General features: G+C 39.5%; 1 protein-coding gene across 5 annotated transcripts in view; it reads left to right on the top strand.

Moving 5' to 3' along the window:
• Positions 1-19,529, top strand: part of SUGCT (succinyl-CoA:glutarate-CoA transferase) — a 328,914-nt gene that overhangs the window by 110,325 nt on the left and 199,060 nt on the right. For all 5 annotated transcript variants that reach the window (XM_048951255.1, XM_048951256.1, XM_048951257.1 and 2 more), the window contains exons 10-11: positions 9,897-9,968; positions 14,593-14,690. In XM_048951255.1, coding sequence (XP_048807212.1) covers positions 9,897-9,968; positions 14,593-14,690 — 170 coding nt within the window. The remainder of the gene's footprint in view (positions 1-9,896; positions 9,969-14,592; positions 14,691-19,529) is intronic.

Raw genomic sequence — 19,529 nt, forward strand, 5'->3', positions numbered from 1 at the left:
TTGGCAAAAGATGTAATGTCTAGATTTATAATTGTGTAGATCTGCAAGCTATAACAATTGAAATAATGCTAAATTTGAGGTAGATGACGATTGAAACTGCAATACTGTGATTTAAGATGTCAGTATTTTTCAGATGCATGGGAAACAACAAAAGGATATTAGAGAAGAGCTGAAGACTGAGTTTTATGGTTGTAAGCAAGGCTATTGTAAATGCATTGGGAGATTAAGAGGAAAAGGAGTAATGCTCCGCTCATCAAACATTATTATTATTGTTTTCTCTTTTTAAATTGATCTCACTAGCATTATTCCTATGGTCTGTCAGTGCTTTTTTGGCACACATTCGGGACTAAAAGTAGTGTGCATCCTGAATGTGTGACGATTGTGATTTCTAAATCTTTGATTAGAGATAAAGTAGCAGTTTGAACCCAAACAAACTACAAGCAATAAACCTTACTTAGTCTGACTTAAAACCACAAATTAAGCAAACAGAAGAGTCATGACTGAAGTATTTGAAATCCATTCTCAGTTCACCATACTGTGCCTACTGAATAGTATGTAGGACCACATACTGTTTGAGAGATGAATTGAAGAAAAATCTCCAAAATAGGGCAAAGGCAGATTGCGGAAATGAAGTGTTGTTTCTCTGGCTGTTCCCACCCTGTTCTGCAGCTAAATGGCAGATTTCACTTACAAGTTCTGTTTATTTTAAGTTGTGGAAGTGCCAAGCTGTGAAGCCCTGCCAGTTCAGCCACACTGTGATTGTTAAGTCCTCACTGGTGTCTGTGCTGATTCTCACCAGTGTTGGTGATAGTTTGATCCCTTGCTCTTCTTGGCTGGTCTGTTGTCAGGCAAGCCCACGAAATATTCAGCTCAGAAATATTCAGCCTCCTATGCAGAAGGACAGGAGGTTATAAGGACTGTTAAGTTAATGGCACTGGCTGCCCATCCTGTGAGTGTTCATTTGCTTGCACTGCGTCATCTGTTTGCAGCTCGAAATGCCAGGCTAATGGGCTCATTCTGGGTTACCAAAAAGGCAGTCAGTATACAGAACTGACCTTTGGAAAATGTACCACAATATCACTTAAAGCCAAAGAGCAGGGAGGGAAAAGGGACAAAAATAATGAGACAAATCTTGCTCTCATGGTTTCTGCTGAAAGCAGAATTAGGATCTTGTTTAGAATTAGGTTCTAAATAGCACTCTTAAAACCTCCTATTTGGCTACTCATATTTTCCATACAGCTATATCTTATGATTTTTGGAAGGTACAAGAAATATTTATCATATCTGCTTCAATTATGCCTGAAGGCCTGTATCAGGATCAGGCTGTGTTTGTATGTGTTGCTTTTCAAAAGAAATGTTTTCATTGCATTCTTTAATTTAAGAGTGAAACAACAACAACAGAACAGTTTGCCATCTTAAAATTGTGTGAAGTATTGTGTGAGAAGGGAAAAGAGGAAGAAAACATAGCTTGGATTGAGGCTTTTGAAAGATTATTGTGAATGTTGAGAAAAATATTACTTAAAAAATAGCTCAGTAGTGCCCTTTAAAATCAGTAAGCGTCTATTTTAATTCCCATATAAGTAGTAAGTGGCTGCTGTCTGTATATACACTTAAATGTTGCTTGCTGTATAAGACCTTGTTTGCTTAATTTCAACCTAACTGAATTTTTATGGCTGTGCTATAAACCTCTTGAAACTAGTGGCTTAAATGGAAATGCTGACACAACATTAATTACACTGGCTCCAGTGCGATACTGCAATTAAAGTTTATTTATTTTCTGTGTGCATCTGTGTGTGTGTGATTCTATTGTTGAAAAGTTAATGGAAAACTAATGTGGCAATGGAGGATGTGATTCTGTGCCTGATATTTTATTTTTCAACGGCAAAGAATGGTTTAAATGCCAGTTTGCAGAATGAGAGACATTTTTAATCAAGGTATGGGTTAAGCATTTAATATTTTAGAAATGTGTGAAAGTGGCAAGTTTTCCCTTTAAAGTGGTATACTGCTCTTCCAGGAGTTTTTAAATGGGTTTTTGAGTGGTGAGGGTAGACATATATTATGCTCAGATTGGAAAACAAAGGAAATTGTTGCATTTTCTTGCAGCGTGTGTTGGTTGTTTTTTTTTCTACCTCATGTTTGTAGTAGGGAACCACATTGTCTTGTTTTATTGTACTTTATGGGTTTTTTTAATTTTATTTTATTTTATTTTATTTTATTTTGAGATGGTTGGGAGGAAAGTTTTTCATCTATAAAAGCAAAGGCATGCAATCTAAAGTTGACATTCGTTACGTTATTGAGTACGAAGTAACAGCTATGCAAATCCTTTGAGTAAATAGTATGCCTAACTGATACATTTAGATTACAGATCTATGTGTAGCATCCATTTGTAGGAGTCCTGCCTACAGTATAGTGGTTAGGACTCAGCCTGGAGTGGAAAGGCTTTTGTTGCAGGCTTTGTTTTGAGCAGTTTATACTTCTCACATTAGACATCAATGGGATAGGAACCTGGCATAGTCTGAGAGCAGAACCAGGCTGTCATGCTTCCTGAGTGAGTGCCAAGACATCATGTCACCAAATACAGATGTCCCTGTGTGATGCTGTCATTTTGTGTTAACTTTGCTACCCCTTCATGCAAGTCGCCACAGACTACATTTAATGGTTCTCATTGGCTTTGCTATTGGATCAGCTGGGCACAAAGCATCTGGCTTTCCATCAGTCCCAGTCTCACTACAAACCTTTTCCACCTCATGGCCCGCAGTCAGACTTCATTCTCTGCAGCTGAATTGCTGCAGACGTAATTAATACTGATCTGCCTGGAAGACTGTTTTAGTTGTAAAGTTGCAGCTTCGTGCATCCTTTGCCATGACAGTCGAGAGAGAGTTGAGTAGTGTGGGCTGAAAAAAACAGAGGAAAGAAAGGGAATTCTTTGTTTGGAATGCCTGTCTTCAATTTGCTCAGTGGGAGCATTCAGCATACATTACTACAGTCCATGAAATTTACATTTTTTATTTTCACTGTTTGCTTTCACTGGAAGAGAGTGCAAAGTAGGCAAATAGTTTCAAAGTGTGTGGTCTGTATGATTTATGTCTTGCTCAGAACTACCTCTGACCAAACTTTTTTGGTCTTGTTCCCATTTGTTATAGTATAATTAAATATTAAGTTTTAATAAAAGGATTTTGCCCTTCCCTCAAAAGAAAAAAGCATAAAGGGTATCCAGTGGTACTGCAGAACAGCTGATGTTTTTGTTTTTTCAAACCAGTGTAAAGGCAGAGAAAGAGTGTGCCAAGTTAATCCCATCTGGAAGGAAAGAAACTGTTATGGATCCCAAACAAACCTGAGGATCTCCTGCTATTTAGAATTTGTGAAGCAGTGTTTGATAGGGATGGAGAGTGACAAAAGATCTATGTATGTACATACATTTGGCTGGTAGAAGAAGAAAATCTCTGTGCAGGTCAGAAAGATTTTGAATATGTCACCTTCTTAATTGTCTTTAATCTGCCTTGAGAATAGAGAATTCTTGTCCTTAAATGACCTCCACGTTGAATTGAATGTCATGCTGGAAACTTCAAAGTGTAATTGAAGACAAATTATGCAGTAAATTAAAAGTAGCATTGCAACTTCCTTGTGGTTCCAAGCCTGCAGGAGACCAGTTTTTCTCTGGGATCACACCCATTGATAGCAGGGAAATACTTCAAGCATGTAAATGGAGACCTTTGCACTGTCCCAGAGTGTTTTGCCGAGTATGAATTCATTGATTTCTGTTCATGAGCAGAGACTGCTGCAAATTGGAAAGTGGAGAGGGAAGGAAAGAGTAGTATATGAGAATCTTTTAAAGTGTTGGTGAGTTTCTAAGTTTCAAAACTTTGTTTGAAAAAATTGTTTTAGCTTTTTCTGGTTTGCAGAAACCACCACTTTGGGCAGGATTGTTGATGTGTGTGGGGGCACTGCAGAGTGATAGATAGATCCACTGCATGGATAGGCTGTATCATTGGGTTGTAAGGCTAGATGTGGGGTGCTGCACTTGGATTATTGTAACCCCATGGTGCAACTTGTAAAAGGATTGGGAAACAAGGTGATGAGGAAGAGCTGAGGGAAATGGGGTTGGAAAAGGGAAGGATGAGAAAGACCTTGTCTCTCTCTATGAATACCTGTAAGGAGATTGCAGTGAGGGGGTGTCGGTCTTGTTTTCCAGATAATGAATGATAAGATGCAAGGCAGTGATCTAAGATTGTACCAGGGGAAGCTTAATTGGAAGAATTTCTTCATGGGGACAGTGGTCAAACATTTCAAGGGGCTGCCGAGGGCAGTGGTAGAGTCCCCCTCCCTGGAGGTATTTAAGAGAAATTTGGAAGGAACATGGCTTAGTGATGGGACTTGGCAGATCAGGTTGATGGTTGGACTTGATGATTTTGCCCAGCCTATGTGATTCTATGATTTTGTATTCACTGTTCTAGCTGTACCTTCATGATGCTGGTGTGTTCAGGAGGTGTTCACATTTGCATCAGAGATTACAAAAAAAAAAAAAACAAAAAAGAAAAACAAACAGTGAGATGGAAATATATGGTATGCAGAATGATGAGACCAAGCTAACTCTGGAATCTAAGGCCATTCCAATCTCTTAGATCTCTTAGTGCATATTTCTTCCCAGGCATTCTCTTTTTCCCCATGTGGCTAACAAGTTCAACAAGATGCTGATGCTAGTCTAGAGTTGCGCAGAGGCACTAAAACAAGTCTGCAGATAGACTTACTTGTATGAGCAAGAATGCCAAGCACGTGCATCGTGAGACAACCCTAGTGGGCCTTCATTTATCTCCACTTATTTTAAGACATTCTTTAACCTGAGATCGTGTCAGCCTTCCCAGTTGTGCATCCTGACACATATCTGATGGCCACAAGATCAGACATCATTATACTCAATTGTTTGTAATCACTAGGCAGTCTGCATAGCTCATGACATTTGCAATAACATTTGAATATCTTTTTACACCTCTGTGCCTTGTATTTTCATTTCTTATTCAAAAATGGTCTTTCTTCCCTCGCTCAATCTCGGAATTCACTATTTGTCTATCTCTGACATTCACAGTGATCTTTAGGGACATTGCTGAAAAGATTTAAAAAATGAAAGTGGTTCTCAGCTCTCCCACTCTTCCTCTTCCTTCAGCTCTCAGGCTGTAGGCCCCAACTTCCAACAGTGCCATGTTTTGATCACCATGAGACACTGTTGAATGCCATCGGCATGTCCTGCTGATGTCATAAGTCACCTCACAGGCTTTGTTCTGAGTAAATAGGGGGACCCTGTGTCCACAACTGCAGTCACTGAATGACAAATGCCATTGGTGACTTAACTTGGAGCTTCAGAGCTGCTTGCTTTTTCTTTTGAGGAGGCATGATGGATTGCCTGCCTACCAAGATGAGGCAGTTGATGGGAAACTCCACACCGTTAAGCTGATGGAGGTGGGCCTGCCTGAGGGTGATGAAAAGCCCATGGAAGTGGATGCAGAAGTGGAGGAAGAGCTGATGGAAATAGATCAACCTCCATCAGGGCAGAACCATCGCTGACCCATTGCTCTCAGGCAATGAAGGAGGAGACCCAGAACCCAACACTACCATTGGAGTAGCGATGTGGGGTCCTTTTCACCCCCCCCAAATGGGCACCTCAGTGTTGGCACTGAACCTTCTGTTCCGTAAATTCCTTGTTAACCGAGGGAACCTCAACTTCAGGACCACTCTGCAGGCTCACGTGGGACATTCATTTCCTGGGAATTCTTCTTTTGGCAGTCAAGGCTCCCATGAGCCCATCCTTGTTGTCCTCTCTCCCTCCCTCACTATAAGACCTCTCATCTCTTCTTCACCAAGAGGAAGAAGGGAGGGCAGGGAGTGGCATTCAGTGGGCTGCTGTGCCAGGGTGACTGGAGGATTCCAGCAGAGGGACCTGAGTTGCCTGGGGCTGCGAGGAGCTGTCAAAGTGACAAAGGTGGCTGTTCTCATAGAGAAGCAGAAGACTTTGGTTCTCATAGGAAAAAGGCTGGTGTTCAGCATGAGGGACTTCTTGTTCATTTGGACAATAAATGATTGGAAAAAAAAAAAGAAAAACAGAATGAACAATACTAAAAAAAGCCTGAACCCACAAAAATAATCAAAATAATAAATGTTCCTCTGTTTTTTTGGAACTCTGTGGATTCCTGTGTTCCATCCTCATCTCCCCAGAACAGGAAAGACATTGCCATGTGGGTTGAGGGCCCATTCCAGGGCCTGGAGGAGCTGGGGAGGGGGCAGGGCACCTGGCATCCCAGGGCAGGCTGAAGGAGCTGCCTTTGGTCAGCATTAAGGACAGAAAGCAGAGGGGGGTCTGAGTGCTACCTACAGCTGCTGCTGGGAGCAGGGGGGAAAATGAAGCCTGGCTTTTCTCACAAGTGCTCCGTGGTGGGAGGAGGAGAGGCACCAAGCCCACACTGCAGCATGGACAACTCTGGAACTGGTGCCCAGTGGGGTTGGAGAGCGCCATCACCCCTAGGGAATCCAGACTTGTCTGAGCTTGGCTGAATAGAAGTCCCCTGCAATGAAGAAAGGCTGTGAGATTTTAGCCTGCAGAAAACTGTTGGGATACTTTATTGCGGCCTTTTGATATATCTAGGAGTTTACAAGACGGAGAAGGACTTTTACTAGTGGCCTGTAGTGATGGGACAAGGGTTTAAAGCAAAAAAGGGTAAATTTGCATAGATAAATGTAAAGTGGAAATCCATCCCCATGAGGGTGGTGAAGCAGTGGAACTGGCTGCCTAGGGGAGCTGTGGACGCCCAGTCTGTGGAAGTGCTCAAGATTGGGTTGGATGGGGCTTTGGAGCAACCTCATCCAGTAAAAGGTGTCTCTGCCCATGGTGGGGCATAGATGGTTTTAGAAGGTCTCTTCCAACACAAAGCATTCAATGACTCTAGGATTCTATAATTCTATTGGCATAGAGCCATGCTGAGACTGGCTTGTTTGTCCTCAGGTTACCTAAACTGGTCTTTGCTCACTCTGACAATAAACTGGTGAAGTTTTTCTTGCATCCTTATTGTGTAGTCTATATAGCATTTTTAGAGAATACTTGTAAACCACTTGGAACATTTCTGAACTTGGATAGAGTCTATATTCCACATGTCTAAGGAGTTTTGGCACATGAAGTTATCTTAGATATACAGGGTGGGATGTTCAGATTGCCGAATCTTAATGATGTCCTTCGTCATCCATTAGTTGATGACAGGTGTTGATGCATTCACACACAGGGTCTTGACTTCTGTCTTTCAACACCTATGTGTTACTATGGTGTTCTGTATGCATATTGTTCAAAGCAAATTTTCAGGTGCTCTTTTCCAAGCCTATCAAATCATGCTGAAACCTCCTCTGCTGTGCGCACAATCTTCCCATCTTTGTCACGAAGTAAGTGTGAACTAATTCTTCAGTCTAGTTTTTGGTTCCTGTCTTCTCCAAGGGTATTTTCTATTGCTCGGGATATATAGTACACAGGAGTCACAGTTTAAACTGTGATCACACTCTATATAATCTTCTCAGAAGACTTCATTCTTTACAAGAAGCGGAAGGGTAAAAAGACTTTTGCCTTGCATGTGTAGGGCCTTGTATTGCACTAATATGAAGTGATTGGATGTGATAGACAGTAGTTTATCAAAACAAAATCTCATTAACGTCTGTTTGCACTTTGCTTTTACTCTCTTTTGTGTAATATTATGGAGCTTTCTGTGACCAGACAGTAACCTGTGGTAACCTGTAGTGTGCGTACATTTGTGGGTCATGAATAAAACCATTGTTATCATCATAAAATGTTGGCATCAATATTGTGCTAATAACATTAGGATATTTCTGCTTTATCAGCAGCAGTGACTGACAAATTATCAGTCGTTTTGTAATGGGAAGCTTAAAATAGCAGCTGAAGACATTTGAGTTAAGCTTCGTGGAAAAAGACACTGCTGTGTTTATTGTGATATCATTTTTGTTGTGTTAGGTTGACATGATTGTTGATTTGGCTTTTTAGACATACAGTGCAATTAAGAATAATCATTTTTCCCACACATTCCACAAAGCCACTGAAGCCCAAATGCTAATAGCCAGGCCCTGAAATTTCAAGTGACTTCCGCTGCTCCCCAGGCAGCCCACGGTGCAGACGCATGTCTCCTGGTGGCATGCAGCTATTGTGTGATCACAGCCTTCTGGCATAGATGTGAGTCTCAAAAGAAGCCTCTTATAAATAGTAAGCTGTTTCAGATTTGCCCATGTCACCAGTAAGAGTAGATTTTGGAGTGTGAAAAAATGGGATCTGTATGTAAGCGCATGTGGGTTTTGCAGTCTGTAACAGACATTCAGACTGGAAGTATAAAGAACGTGTAAAAGAATTTGTGTTTAGTGGAAGTGGTAGGTGGTCGTACCAATAAAAGCTATATTGTGTTACATATGCACACAGATGTGTGTGTTTACACCATAATTGGTGTGAAATGTATGCAGTCGCTTTTAGACTTCAGAGCATCAGTGAAAGCAGATCAGATTGGGGTACGGGGGGTCAGGAAATAGATCTTTTATACATAAAAGAGAAGGTAGTAAGGCTGTAGTGGCAGCTTTGGTTCATAACTATTGCTACTAAAAAGCATGCATTCTAAAAAAATCAAATGAATGTTTCTTACATATTGTTAGAGCAGGCTGTGTCATGACTGTTAGACAGAAATCTGCATGTATATTAGCTAAAAATGTTTATGCAATTATGTACAACTTTCTTTCTTGTATTGTTTTCCCCAACTTTTTCTCTGCTCACTGCTTTTCTAAGTGTGAGTATACAGTACCTATGTATTATGCATGCTTCTAGACTTTTACTGTCCTGTGGTCAAGTCAGTGACTGTTTTTTTTGCATGCTTGGCTCTCAACGCTTGCTGAATCTCATCTTTATTTGCTATGAATCTTAGATCCAAGTGCTTAATTAAATCTCTGAAAAATACTTTCATAAACATAATCAGTGACTGATATTATTTTTCAGGAAATGAAATGTAGAGGAAGTAAACAAATGGTAACCTAAATACCATGTGCAGTTTCTTTCATTTCAGTGGACATAATTTGCCACACAGAATTTGAAAACTTTGACTGAGTCAAGTGGTTAGAGACTACTGGCATGGATGCAGTTGTCTCTGTTCAAAAGCTTGCAAATTGGACTGACAGATTCCTGTTTGTGAAGTAGAGTAAGCCACACTGATGGGAGATGATTATTATTGTTTCTACACTAGAGCACTTACCTATGTGTTTTTTTTAAGCCAAAATGTATAGTAAGAGTTCCAGCTTTGGATCAGGCAGTGTTAGCTGATGAGAAAATTGATCTGAGCAAATGGAAGATGTGTTTTTCTCTCTGTGAGACATTAATGTGAGTCACCATTAGTGCATGAGCTGTGCTGTCCTCTTCCACTGAAGAGCAAAAGAGGTTTTCCCAACTGCTTTTGATAACTGCAGCAGGAATAAAGGAGAAGAGTGGAAGAAAGGAGAATCCATTTGCATTATCCATTGTTGGAAGATGCGCAGTGGGAAAACGCTCGGCTAGTGCCAGTTACAGATTTTCTTGGTCCCAGTGAAAATCTTCAGTGGAGGTGATTTAAACATAAAGCATAAAGATGCAGTAATGAAGTTATTGTTAAATATGTATATATATGTATATATGTGCATAAATCCTCGGTGCTAGAGTAGAATTTCTGTTTTCCCCAGAAGCTCGATCTTGGAAACACTGACAGTGAGCCACTTTTATAGAACTAGAGTCTGGATGGAAATGTTAATTTAAGGAAGGCATTTGAACATTATTTACAAACTATCACCTAGAAGTTCTATTTCATATTTTTGTCACAGCTTATCGACTCCCTTTGTTCTTCTAGGCTTTTAAGACCAAGGATGGTTACATCGTGTTGGCAGCTGGAAATGATCAGCAATTTGTCACTGTGTGCCAGGTAACGATATGTGAGGTTGCCAGTACAAAAATGTGTAATAACTTCAATGCTATATAGGGAAGTAATTATTGACTGCTTGTTCATTCCCCTCTTCTTTATAAAATAAATAAATTCAAACTCTCTGCTTCTAGCTGGTTGTTTATGGGATTGATGAGTCCTGTGCTTCGCTTGTGTATTCAGAACACCTCAATTCCAAACTTTATGGGTGCCAAGCCCCTTTTGAAGTCTGTGCCACTGCACTGCTAGTTTGCTAAAACATGAACCAGCCAGTAACCTTCCAGTTATGGAATGGTCAATGTCATGGAGATCGCATGGTGCCTTTTTTAGGAGAAAATGTGACACTGTTTTCCATAATACAGTGGTAGACACAGTTACTAACACAGCCAGGTTAGTGGTCAAATATTCGTGTGCCACCTTAATAAGTAGCCAACCCTGTTGTCCTTTTGTGCACTGCTATATACTGGTCTGTGCTCACAGAGAATCTGGTGGACTTCTAGTGGAAAGAAACATTACAGACTGTGGGTTGACTTGGCACTGCTACAGATATGATGTTGAAGAACAAAGCTTCAATAGAACTGCCACTTTTAAAGATCTGGTATCCTACTTCTTTCGCATTGAATAAACATGATTGTCTGGCAATTCTTGAAAACTTTTAAATTAGTTCTGGATTTTTCACATATTCTTTTCCTGTGGCTTTAATGCCTGGAATTGTTTTTCCCTGAGCTGTGAATACATATTAGAAGAGAAGGAATGACTGTAGGGAACAAAATTGTTCGTAAAAAAAGAATAATAATGTTTCAAACAAAAGACCCCATTGACATGTAGGCTAGTAGAAGAGAAGTATTGCATGTAGTATTAGACAGCATTTTTTAAAATGAGAGTTCTGCCTTTTTCCTGTCATTGTGTAGTTTCTCTTGGAACTTGGATGTTTGGCTTAAACTAATCGTGTTGAATGAGCTGTCAGCCTCAGGAAATTGAGCATTATTTTCTTCCATTTGTCCACTTCAGCCATTTCATATTTCTGTGGATGTTAATGACTAATAACTGGAACATGTAGTAAGAAGCTAGTGAAGTTGTGATGTTCTGGAGCTATCTTCTCTCTTGGTGTGTTTTGGGCAACATGTGCATGCACAGCTATCTGGAGGGACCTGCTTTCTTTTGCTTGGATTACCTTTCTCAATAAGTATCAAAGTAACCTCTTCAAAGGTTGCTCAAAGGGTTTTCTTCATATGCATGGCAAAACACTATAGCATGACCACTGTATTAACATGAATAAAGACTAATGACTGAACAAGCATCTAAATGCCACAACGCTGTTTTATCAAGGACTGATTGTCCCCTAAAATAAGTATGTCCAGAAAGCTCTAGAACATTACTTTGAATGTCTTCTCAAGTGCTTTATCACCTGAACAATTACACACCCAGTGTTAGTTATCATGCCATCCTGTACAGCTGAAAGTCTTTCTTGGTCATTTCCAACACTATGGTGTGAGTTAGAATGCTTCAGGAATTCAGGCCATGCATTCATGTCACTTTAGGTAGCAGCTGAGAGAGTTATGGTGGGGCTGGCTGCTACGTACTCCCTCCTTAAGGAGGTGTACTGGTGCACCAGTAGATGAGGCTATGATCTGTATTACTGCAGAATCTGAAGAGCCTGAAGTTAAGTGGGCTCTATTCAGCAGGCTGCTGATTCTAGTATTTCTAGAATTGAAAGGAGGAAATATAGCACATGGAAAAATTACAGTTATTTGCATTTCAAAGAGAATAAGCTATTGGAAAATTTAGTTCAGGTTGTGGGTAGTGGTCAGTTTTGTCTATAAACCAGCTGTCTTACCTGAGTTTAAAAAGAACATTCCTTTTTTTTGCCCTTACTGAGTTCTTGTACGTATGGATTTTAGACTGTTAAATTGCACAGAAATTGAAGAATGTGGAGGTCAGTGGAATGCTGTGAAAACTGTTGGAGGTATGTTCTGTGTTAAGGCAAAGGTGATTTGGAGCTTAAAACACGGTGGAGGGAGAGCCAATAAAGGAAGAAGACTTTATAACAGGAAGGCCCTCAACACCCTAATGAACCTTTAGTAAATACAGAGGCCACTAATTCAAACATTGGGATTGCTTTTAGAAAACTTTTTTGGGATGAGTTGGTGCTGAAAATACAGAATTTATGGGAGCCGTTGCCCTGAAGGCACATACTCAAGAGATATAACAGCTGTCTCAAGCTGTAAACAATTGCAAACATTCTGCTTCAACCGTATCTTTTCTGACAGGCAGTTAGCAAGTACGAAAAAAAAACCCAAAAACTGGAATAATTTCAGAATCAGTGCAAACTAACTGTAGGTTGTTTGGGGACTTGGGGATGATTGCTGAAAAACTTTGTAATGCTGCTGGTTGAAGCGCATTTCAAAGCAAGCAACTGTTACTAAAGCACATCCTGGCATGTGGCTGCTTCAGTCTAAATAGGAATACTGAGCAAGAGTCTTCAGAAAACTGTGCTTTTGTGTACAGCAAAGAAGAGTGCAGTTTTGGGGGGAAAAATGCAGGGTGTAAACTCTGAATGTGCATCCTACATAAATCGTCACTGCAGAGGCCAACTATTCTGCAAGTGAGGTTGCAGGAGAAATGAAGAACAGTTTTCATTGTAAGTGGTCAGAGTGAAATGAGGACGATAACATTGGTGGCACAGTACAGATGAATGGCACATTAACAAATAGCTTAGCAGTATGCATTTGTTGGACACCAAATTGAGAACATAACAGTCACACTGCTTTATAAGAGATGGATATTAAGTTGACCCTGAAGTCAGTAACATTAATTAAAACAGGATAATGAGCAACTCAATGTGTTAGTTTTTCATGTAGCATCAAATGAAGCTATAATTTTCTGACAGATTTCTCAGTTGCTTATGGTCTTGTAAATAAGTATTCACTGACATTTTCTGAATTTTTTTTCATTGTTTTTCTACAGCAGTTATTTTCAATACCAAAATAATTGTATCAACAAGAGGGAATAATTTAAAGGGGGAGCCAATAATATTGTTAAAGAAGAAGAAAAAAAGTTTCTAAAAAAATTTCTAGAAGAGGAAGAAGTTTTTTAAAGCTAGATTGTGGTATGCCATGGTTTTCATAAGCTGTATGAAAATAAATAAAAAAGGCAATATAAGCAAATTAAATGTTGATGGAAAATTGGTGCTTTATGTTATCTTGCACATAAATGTGCAGAAAAGATATGCAGTATGGTCCTGGTTCTAACATAGCTTTTTGATACCTGTGTTTCCAGTCTCAATTTTGTCACTCTGGGTGACAAACATGCTGAGGGTGGCTATCTGTATTGAATGTCTCTGAATGTCTTTTGAAAAATATTGACCTCATCATCAGCTATTCACTTGATACTGAAGCCATATCCATATTCTTTCCAGTGAAGTGAGGAGTCATTAAATGGTAGTGACCTTGGTCTGAACCCATCTTGAAGGAATTAGTATAAATATGAGTGAAGTCCAAGGGAGGCTGACAACAATCTGTGTATCACTAGCATGTGGCTGTGCACAGATGTATGAATTCAAGGAGTGCCTAGGCAAGTTAATGAAAGAAAAATCCATTGAGGACCACTAAATACATGACAGTCTCTTTCTTTATAAGCTTCTTTTCTGCCTTCCTCTGTAGCTGATGTTACTACGTTATGTTTTATTCAATTGTAGAAGTGAAACAATTTATTTATTTATGTTCTATATGAATACATTATTGCATGAGTAAATAAGTTACATACTAGGTACTGGTAGTCCATACAGCTAATCTGTCTCATAAATGCCATTACACAGAATCACAGAATTGCAGGGGTTCGAAGGAACCTCTGGAGATCGTTGTGTCCAACCCTCCTGCTAAAGCAGTTTCCTTAGAGCAGGTGGCAGAGGAAAGTGTCCAGGCAGGTTTTGATTATCTCCAGAGAAGGAGATTCCACAAGCTCTCTGAGCAACTTGTTCCAGTGCTCTGTCACCCTCAAAAAGAAAAATTCAAACACTTATTCTTGACTTATTTAATTCCATTTATAATGCAATTCACATTGCCTTTTCTTGACAGTTAAATTTTTGGTGTACCAGGTAAGAGTTAAAAATAGAAGATGTGTTTTTCCTTTCTTGGAGTTTATACCACCAATTTTCTTTGTCGATTCTTTCTGAAAAAATTATAAAGACAAACTATGACATTTTTTCTTTTTGACAGAACTTAGTGAAATGAAAAAAACAACATTCTTAAACATGGCTTTTCTTGGTCTAGCATAGGAAGTACAGTCCTATTTGTTTTTCTGTGAGTTGTAACTCATTGTAGGATAATCCTACAGATCTCCCCAGCAGAACAGTAATAACTTAAAAATGTTTCCATGTTCTGCAGTATGATCACAAGAGTCTCTCCAAGGTAATAGTGACTAAGATTTGTTCAGTTCTTTGCTTTTTCTGTACTTGTTGTGTAACACTGAACAGGAGTCACTGTTTTTTCTTAATTTCCTAATCTAGATGAAATAGTAATGAGAAGTAGTGCTTTTTGGAAATATATCTTAGTTCTTAAAGAATGTGCTCAGCTTTATAAATGTCTCCTACCAACCATATTTCCTTCTCTCTTCTATTTTCTCTTAGATCCTGAATCTGCCTGAAGTCATTAAGGATTCCAAATACAAAACTAATGAGCTGAGAGTCCAGAACAGAAAAGAACTTATTGACATACTGTCAACTCGGTGAGTTCATTGAAAGAGAAGAAATGATATTTACTCTGTTAACGCAAACAGCCAAGTATAAGGAGCCCTCATCGTATGAAATTTTTACTCTAATCTTTGGAAATACTTTTACTTTTGGGAAGTATTGAGAACACTTTTCAGATGTTAAGTATACTGTTTTTTGCACACCAACTATCACCTGGGCTGCTAAGAGGCCAAGCCATAGTTCTGAGTTTCTAGAAATCATTTAACTTATTTTTAACCATGAGTTCATTAACTTAAATTTTAGTGAAACAATCAGTGTGTTTTGCCTTTATGCCAGTGTCACTGCTGGGAATGAAATGCTTGCAGCATATGTTGCTTTGGCTGTCACTGGGGTTTTAAAGTTTTCACAGTGAGTTGCTGTATCCAAGGGATTTTCACTTGATGCTACTCTCTGTAATGGTTATGTATTGTGGTTCTCTGAGCCTCAAATTCTCCCTGGGCAAATCCTTTTGAAATAAGAAAGGCATGTACTTGCTGTTCTCTGTGAGAATCATCCTAATAATTGCTTTAGTTAAAGATGGTATGGAATAAAACTCGGGAATCTTTTAATTGAGACTTAAAATAGTGTAGCTATCGTCCTCATACTGGCTGAGAAGACCTTTGTTCCAGGTGACTTTGCGTTTTTCAAATGACTGTGGTACAACTGAGCTGACTGTGGTAACTGAAATGGCTGTGGTAACAAATGAACTTTTAGAACTCCTCCTTTATGTGCCTTCCAAATGCACTGTGGTAGCACAGCATAACCCAATCTTCATTTTTAAGCACTTTGAAGGGGATAGATATCTTTTGAAGTACTTTTTACCCCTTGCATTATTTGCGCTTAATTCTAGTTTCAAAGCTGATTCATGCAAACTCATTAGTTGAAGTTCGTTTCGTTTAATACTCCGGTATGTCCGACTCAGAGATGTTTTGCCATCCACAGATAAATGTGGTTAATTCTGAATGCTGTTATTTATTTATTTATTTTAAAATAGACAATACCTTCATAAGAAACTAAACTTCAAGGCACATTTCTTCTTTGGCTGAATTGCCAGATTTCTCTCTTCTTTTTTCTTTTTTTTCTTTTTTCTCTTGAGCTATTAGTTCATCAGATTACCTCATTGCTGTGTCATTTACTGCAGTGTATCTTCTTTTTGGTCGGAGTTTATCTTGTTCTATTAGCAACACCTAGGCTGAATTTCTGTGTAATTCATGTGCAAGTACAGCTGTGAATGTGTACAAGCTTTTGAAAGTAGGTGCTTCCAATACTATTGCATTATGTCACGATACTGTGAATTCATCTGGGTTTCATTTTTGAAACACTGACTTTAGCAAACATCTTTGACATTCACTGAGGTTGAATGTGTTTCCGTACACGTTTCTTGGTAACTTTGCTTTTATTCACTTACGCACAGTTGTTTGTAAAATTATATGTAGTTCATTTTGAATTTTACTTGGAGTATTAAATGAATAGTTTGTCAGTGCTGAAAAATGTCAGCCCTTGAGAGATAAAGGGAAATGACAAAACAGTAATGGCATAATTTCACTGAAAAATATCTTAATTAAGTCTTCGATTGCTTGATTGTATTGTGGCTTCCAAAACATTGAAAATATAAACCTAAGGTGCCTTAGTTAGAAAGAAACACCTGCAGGCCCTCCCTCACTATATCTAAATTACTCTCCAACTTATGTTGAATTTATGGCAACCATACCTGGAACAGCTTAAAAGAGTTGTGATTGTCATAACAGCGTATTCTACTACAATCACTTCAGTGGAAATGAACCCTTGTGTGATGGAAGCTGAAAAGGAACAGGAAAGTCTTTTGAGGATTTAGGTCATTTATCCACGTCTCATTTTGATGCTGTGCCAGGCAGGTTGCCTCCAACCTGAGGCAAAGCAGCTTTTTTCAGTGATGTTGCAATGGAAAAAATGAGCCACTTTGTTTGATCTGTCAGGCTGAGCAATAAAAAGCATGTAAAAATTTGCATGTATGTATGAGAATCTGGTGATTTGCATGGCAGATACCTGGTTGCTTGGCTATCTTGTTGCTGTTGCAGTGTGCATATGCTTGCTTACTTTCCAAGCTGTTGAGCTGAGATCCCACCAGAGCCTAGACTAGGCTTCTACTGACTGTAATAACCTGTCTCCAGAGTTATGAGTTGTGTATTTATCTCCTTTTTTTCTTCATTCTCAAAATAGTCTAACTGCAATTCATGTCTACCTCCCGAGTGCTTAGTAAGTAAGCAGGAACAAGGATTCTTAACATCCTTCTCTTACAGAAAAGGACTTCCAGGCTTTATTTAGGAGATGTTCAGACCCGCTCAAAAGGTCAGGAAGTCCCAGAAGTCCTGAGTGTTTAATTCACTGCATGTGTAGAGTTGAAAGTTTTAAAAACATCTGAAGTCTGAATACCAAGGAGACAGTTGATGCCTTTCTGTTTCTAGGGTAAATGTTAAGCAATTGAGATTTTTTAGCCACAGTCTGATTCTGGAAGTGTGTACAAAGGAAACATTGGTACAATTGGTCAACGTTAAGGAATGCTGTTTTTTAAAAGAAAGCTCTATCTTGGGAATTCTTGACTCAAATGACCTATAATTTAGGTTCTACTCACCACCTGCAGTAACCATGCCAGATTTTAAGGCAGTTAGATAAGCATGGGGATTATATAGCACTTAGAAAAAAATGACCTTTAAGCAGCAGAGTTTTCAGAAAGGTTTGGAATGATCTATTCATCACGGTCAGATGTCCTGAGCTGAGTGAGAATTGGAGGTGGGGATGAATATTGTTTAAGACATAAATGTAGCCTGAAACAACACTTTGAGAGGTGTGAATTGCTCCATTCATTTCAGAAGGAATTTTCTCATCCCTTCTGTCCCCCGAGAGATCTGAAGAGGGAGGCACATCTGTCCTCAGCTCTTCACCCCAGTCTCTTGCATGATGCCTGCTACCAGAATCTCAGCTCCCTCCACAGAGGACACATGAAAGATAAGAAGGGGAGAGCAGGTTGGGGAGATAAATTTGTACAGCCATAAAGGCAGTCAGACCTCAATAAAAGGGATCAGCAAGTTGACCTCTCTGGAATGATAAGCGTATTCTGAAAGACCCGGCTCTCACGCTGAGTAAGAAGAGGGAATTACAGAAACCAGCTCTAGAAATCTTGAGAGGGGCAGTGTTTTCATTTCCCATCTTATGTGGGGAAGTGAGTACAGTGCTGCAAAAACCAACGGGTTGTAGGATATTGACAAGAAAGTACCCTAATGGGGCATTTTGTACTTGCTTTGCTACTGTTATTTCTGCTGTTATCCCTTTCCCATCTATGCTCCCCTTTCCTGCTGGGCTCTTTTTTTCCTGACCTTATCTTCTTTCTCCACTTCCTACTGCTCCCCTCATTTAGTTCTTTCTCCATCCACTGCCCTTGTGTGATTTGCACAACCACATTTGCTTTAAAATATAATTAAAAAAAAAAAAAAAAAAAAAAAGTGTTTCAGAGCCTTGTGCATCTTCCTCTTTATTTAGATGATGTTTTCCCTAAATGGCAACAAAGTAGAAGTCTGTCATAAGCAAATCACCTCTGAATGTGTCTCTTTCTTGGATATGCACCAAGAGTCAAATTTAAATGACCCTACCTGGGTGGAGGTTAGATTCAATGGCTACTGCAGAGTCCCCTGGGACTCCCTGCTCATGTGAGAACTGACAGACTACAGAGTGTTTCGGTTTTTATGTTTCCAGTGGAAACCTCTGGTTTGTGAGTTAGATGCACACCCATCCATGAGAACCAAATTTTAATTATGGCTTCCATCCCCCCACCACTTTTCCTCTGCTTTCACCTTTGTTTCCTCTGGAAATGAACAGTACCAGACAAAACATGGCTTATTTTGTGTATATAAATAGAAACATAGATACACATGCTGTGACATACATATGTAGTGTACGTATGTGATTTGAGACACAGCTGTGCAAAAGATGGTGTAATGCCAGTTTTAAGAAGCTGTGTTAGTGAAGGGAGCTCAATCTGTTGACCTCCTTCAAATTACTCTGGAATTTGAACATTAATCCTACTCTGCACCACAGTAACGTAGACACATTTTAAGACAGTGCAGCTAAACGTGTAGCACAGAGTAGTTGGGAAATTAACCTCTAAGTGGAACCGAGTGCGTGAGGTTGTAGGAGTGAATAGCAGGCATTCCTCAGCCTTTAAAGCAAAACAGCTAGTGTAATAAGGAACACATAAATTCATCATGATTAGTGCTCCTGCAGCTAAAGCTAAATGAATCCACACTGTTTCGAGAGCTAAGTTATTGTAGACTTGAAATCAGAAGTGTTAGGGCTGGAAACGACTCACAGTGGAACTTCCATTCCTAGCGCTTGCATTTTAAAGCCCTTATTCTTAACTGCACCACAGCTGCACGTTGTGTATATAAGCGTGAGGGGGAAAGGAATTAGTAAGAAGGAAGCACAGTGGAATCTGATCTCCCAGTTAATGAGATCTTTGCTAAATTGTTTCCACCTAATAGCAGAAGAGGAGGGTGCTTGAAAGCGTGTTTGTAAGATGTGTAATTTGCCTGACAAGGAGCACATTTTGTGAGACACACCCAATGTCTGTAAACCACCTTCCTTATCAGCAGCCCTTCTTCTTCTAAACCTAAAGCCCTGTGGGCTGAAGTCACTGTTGGTAACTTTACAGAATGGATATCTCTTCAGCAAGGTAGCTGCCTGAAATCGGAAAGATGCCTGAGCTCAATGAGAGCAGCTGGTGAGGTTTGCTTTCCCTCGTCATCTGCTTCACCTTTGGTGCATAGATGCCTTAGCTGTATGGAAAGCAGCTTTGAAGCTGC

The sequence above is a fragment of the Lagopus muta genome, chromosome 7 (genome assembly GCF_023343835.1).
Source record: "Lagopus muta isolate bLagMut1 chromosome 7, bLagMut1 primary, whole genome shotgun sequence".
Taxonomy (NCBI): Eukaryota; Metazoa; Chordata; class Aves; order Galliformes; family Phasianidae; genus Lagopus; species Lagopus muta.